The 2,742-nt window shown below is 60.8% G+C and overlaps 1 protein-coding gene across 1 annotated transcript; it reads left to right on the top strand.

Annotated features, from left to right (window-relative positions):
* The first annotated feature begins 6 nt into the window (after positions 1 to 6).
* Positions 7 to 2,742, top strand: LOC108526029 (leucine-rich repeat-containing protein 29-like). The gene is made up of 4 exons (XM_017866736.1): positions 7 to 224; positions 2,017 to 2,160; positions 2,390 to 2,606; positions 2,706 to 2,742. Exons 1-3 carry the CDS (start codon positions 111 to 113, stop codon positions 2,408 to 2,410), a joined length of 279 nt encoding a protein of 92 aa, XP_017722225.1. The 5' UTR covers positions 7 to 110; the 3' UTR covers positions 2,411 to 2,606; positions 2,706 to 2,742.

Genomic DNA, 2,742 nt, shown 5'->3' with positions numbered 1-2,742 from the left:
TGAGCCGGGGCCTGCAGCACCTGCGGCGCCTGAGCCTGGGGAAGCTGCAGCGGCTGACAGACACAGGATGTACAGCTCTGGGTGGCCTGCGGGAGCTGCAGAGCCTCAACATGGCCGAGTGCTGCCTGGTGAGAGGGCGGGAACTGGCCCAGGCCCTGGGCTCTGTGCACGGGGCTCCATCCCAGCTGGCCTCCCTCAGCCTGGCCCACTGCTCTTCGTTGAAGGTGAGCTCACCATCATCCCCTCCCTTCCTCTCCAGGGCTGAGGACAGCAGGAGGGGAACCGGGGTGGTGGTGGGCCTGTGGCACCAGGAAGGGACTCCCCAGTGTTCATGCCTATGATTGACAGTTAGAAATGAACTTGGGACCCAATCTGGAGGAGGACAAGAGCCTAGACAACTGCTGCTGCTGCCAGCACACCTCCCCAAAGCCCCATTGTGGGTCTAGGAGGTCCAAGTGGCCAAGGTGACCCAGCCCACGAGGCGGCCAACAGCTCACATGCCAAGTGCATGTGGTCTGGGGAGGGGCATTAAGGACGAGTGTTCTGGAGCTGGGAGGGCTGAAGAAAGGGGTGATGTGCAAGGAAGGCAGGGAAGGAGCACTGAGGAAGGTGCTGGGGCAGGGCCTGTGAGGGTGATGTGACAGGAGCAGCAGGGTCATTTCGTAGCCAAGGCCAGGCCCTTTAGCAGGGCTCAGCGCTGTCCCTCTGGGTGGCGCCCCTGTCTTGGCAGTGTCAGTCTGTCCCTCTTTAGTGGATTATTTCTTCAGCCTGTCCATTTGACCAGGGCATTCCCAACCTAAAACCATCTCTCCACCTTGTTCCCCTCCAAGTGCCTCTCTTCCCAGCCTTACTCCTCCTTCTCTTTGGCACCAAGCATGTCAGATATGTGGTACAACATCCCCGTGTCCTCTCAGCTGCTGCCTCCAGGCCTCATGTTCTTTTGTCCCTCTGTGCCATCTCGGGCTGAGCCAGCAGTGTGCCAGAGGTGAAGAGGCTATTGCAGCCACTGAGATCAAGGACACACAGGGCTGGGCAGCCCAGGATCAGGGCCACAAAGGAGGCCTCTGTGGGGCTGCCTCCACCCAGGGACAAGCTCTGCAGGTGTGGGCCCAGGTGGTAAGCAACAGATTGTAGCACCTGGTACAAAGCCTGGTACGAAGTTCCCCTCTGTGCATCTCTCTACAAACCAGCCGCCTCTACTCTGCCCTTAGCTCCTGCTCCCCATCCCTAACTGCCCTGTCAGCTGGCAGCTCTACCTCCATCTCATAGTTCTGGTTCCAATTCTAGAGGGAGCGACTCTGATTGGCTTAGCAGGGTCAACTGGCTGGTCCAGTGAGCTGTGGTCTGAGGTGGCCTCATTCACTCTTTTGGCAGGGGCTAGGAGCATAGGCAGGGTGGCCACCCTAGGCCCTGCCACTTGCATCCTTCCTGCCCCAGCCACAGTCCAGGCCTTTTCCTGCAGCAATCCCTATGGCCCACCCTGTCCACCCCACCTTTCACTACCAGCACAGGGACCATGTTGCTTTCTTCCTTGGACCCTCTGGTAGCTCCCCTCCCTCCCTCCTGCCTGTGGGGTGAGAACCTTGAACAGACCCTTCTTAGCTACCCCTGCCAGGCCAGGTGGCATAGGCAACCAGCTGCTGCTCCATCCTGTTTCCTCCCTTCCTCCCTCCTAGGACGCCTCAGTGCTCTCCATGATCCCAGCGCTGGGCCTGAGCCTCAGGGTGCTAGACCTGTCCTCCTGTGTGGCCCTCACCAACCGGACCCTGCAGGCCATCTGCACCTACCTCACCCACCTCTCAGTCCTACGCCTGGCTTGGTGCAGGGAGCTGTGTGACTGGGGCTTCTGGGGCTGGAGGAGCCTGTGCAGGGGACCCAGGTGCGGGACCCTCGAAGTCTTGGAGGATGGGGTGGCCCCTGGGCTCAGCTGCCCTCCTGTCCCTTACAAGTCTCTCTGTAGGAACATTTAAGGGCAAACTCAGGAGGAACCTGAGAAGCAAGGGCTTCTTCCTACAGCCACGCCCAGAGCTGGAGCATCAGGCCTCAGGCACCAAGGACCCCTGTCCCGAGCCACAGGGCCCCTCCCTGCTCATGCTGCGGGCCCTGCAGGAGTTGGACCTCACAGCCTGCAGCAAGCTGACTGATGCCAGTTTAGCCAAGGTGTGCCAAGGTGTGGGGCTGCGGGTGCGGGTAGGCTGAGGATCTTGGGGCTGAAGTCAGGGGTCTGAGCCAACCCACTTTTGCTTGGAAAAAAGTTGACCTTGGAGTTCCTTTTCATTGGCTTCTGCTGCCTCTAGTCATGCCCTGCCTGGGGTGGGAGGATCTGGAAAGGCCAAGGCTGTGGGCTCCAGTGGCATTTACTTCTCCCCGACCCTCCCCATCCTTGTAGGTGCTCCAGTTCCCCAGCTGAGGCAGCTGTCCCTGAGCCTGTTGCCAGAACTCACAGACAAGGGCTTGGTGGCTGTGGCCAGGGGCTGTCCTAGCCTGGAGCACTTGGCGCTGAGTCACTGCAGCCGCGTCAGTGACAAGGGCTGGGCCCAGGCAGCCAGCTCCTGGCCGAGGCTGCAGCACCTCAACCTGTCCAGCTGCAGTCAGCTCACAGAGCAGTGAGTGTGTCCAATGACACTGGGCAGATGGAGCCACAGTGCAGGGGCTGGGCTGGGTCCCACGCCGGGCCAGACACTCATCCAGTGGCCTCCCCACAGGACACTGGATGCCATTGGGCAGGCGTGCAGGCAGCTC

This window comes from Rhinopithecus bieti, unplaced genomic scaffold (genome assembly GCF_001698545.2).
Source record: "Rhinopithecus bieti isolate Rb0 unplaced genomic scaffold, ASM169854v2 scaffold_66158, whole genome shotgun sequence".
NCBI lineage: Eukaryota > Metazoa > Chordata > Mammalia > Primates > Cercopithecidae > Rhinopithecus > Rhinopithecus bieti.
Note: the sequence above shows the minus strand (reverse complement) of the source record. Positions and strands in the feature narration are given on the sequence as shown.

What these genes read in the sequence shown, in the direction of transcription:
- LOC108526029 (XM_017866736.1), top strand. Translation starts at nt 111, where the DNA reads ATGGCCGAGTGCTGCCTGGTGAGAGGGCGGGAACTGGCCCAGGCCCTG. An exon ending in CCCACTGCTCTTCGTTGAAG is followed by an intron (nt 225 to 2,016) that starts GTGAGCTCACCA and finishes TTCTTCCTACAG; the next exon opens with CCACGCCCAGAGCTGGAGCA. An exon ending in CTGATGCCAGTTTAGCCAAG is followed by an intron (nt 2,161 to 2,389) that starts GTGTGCCAAGGT and finishes CCATCCTTGTAG; the next exon opens with GTGCTCCAGTTCCCCAGCTG.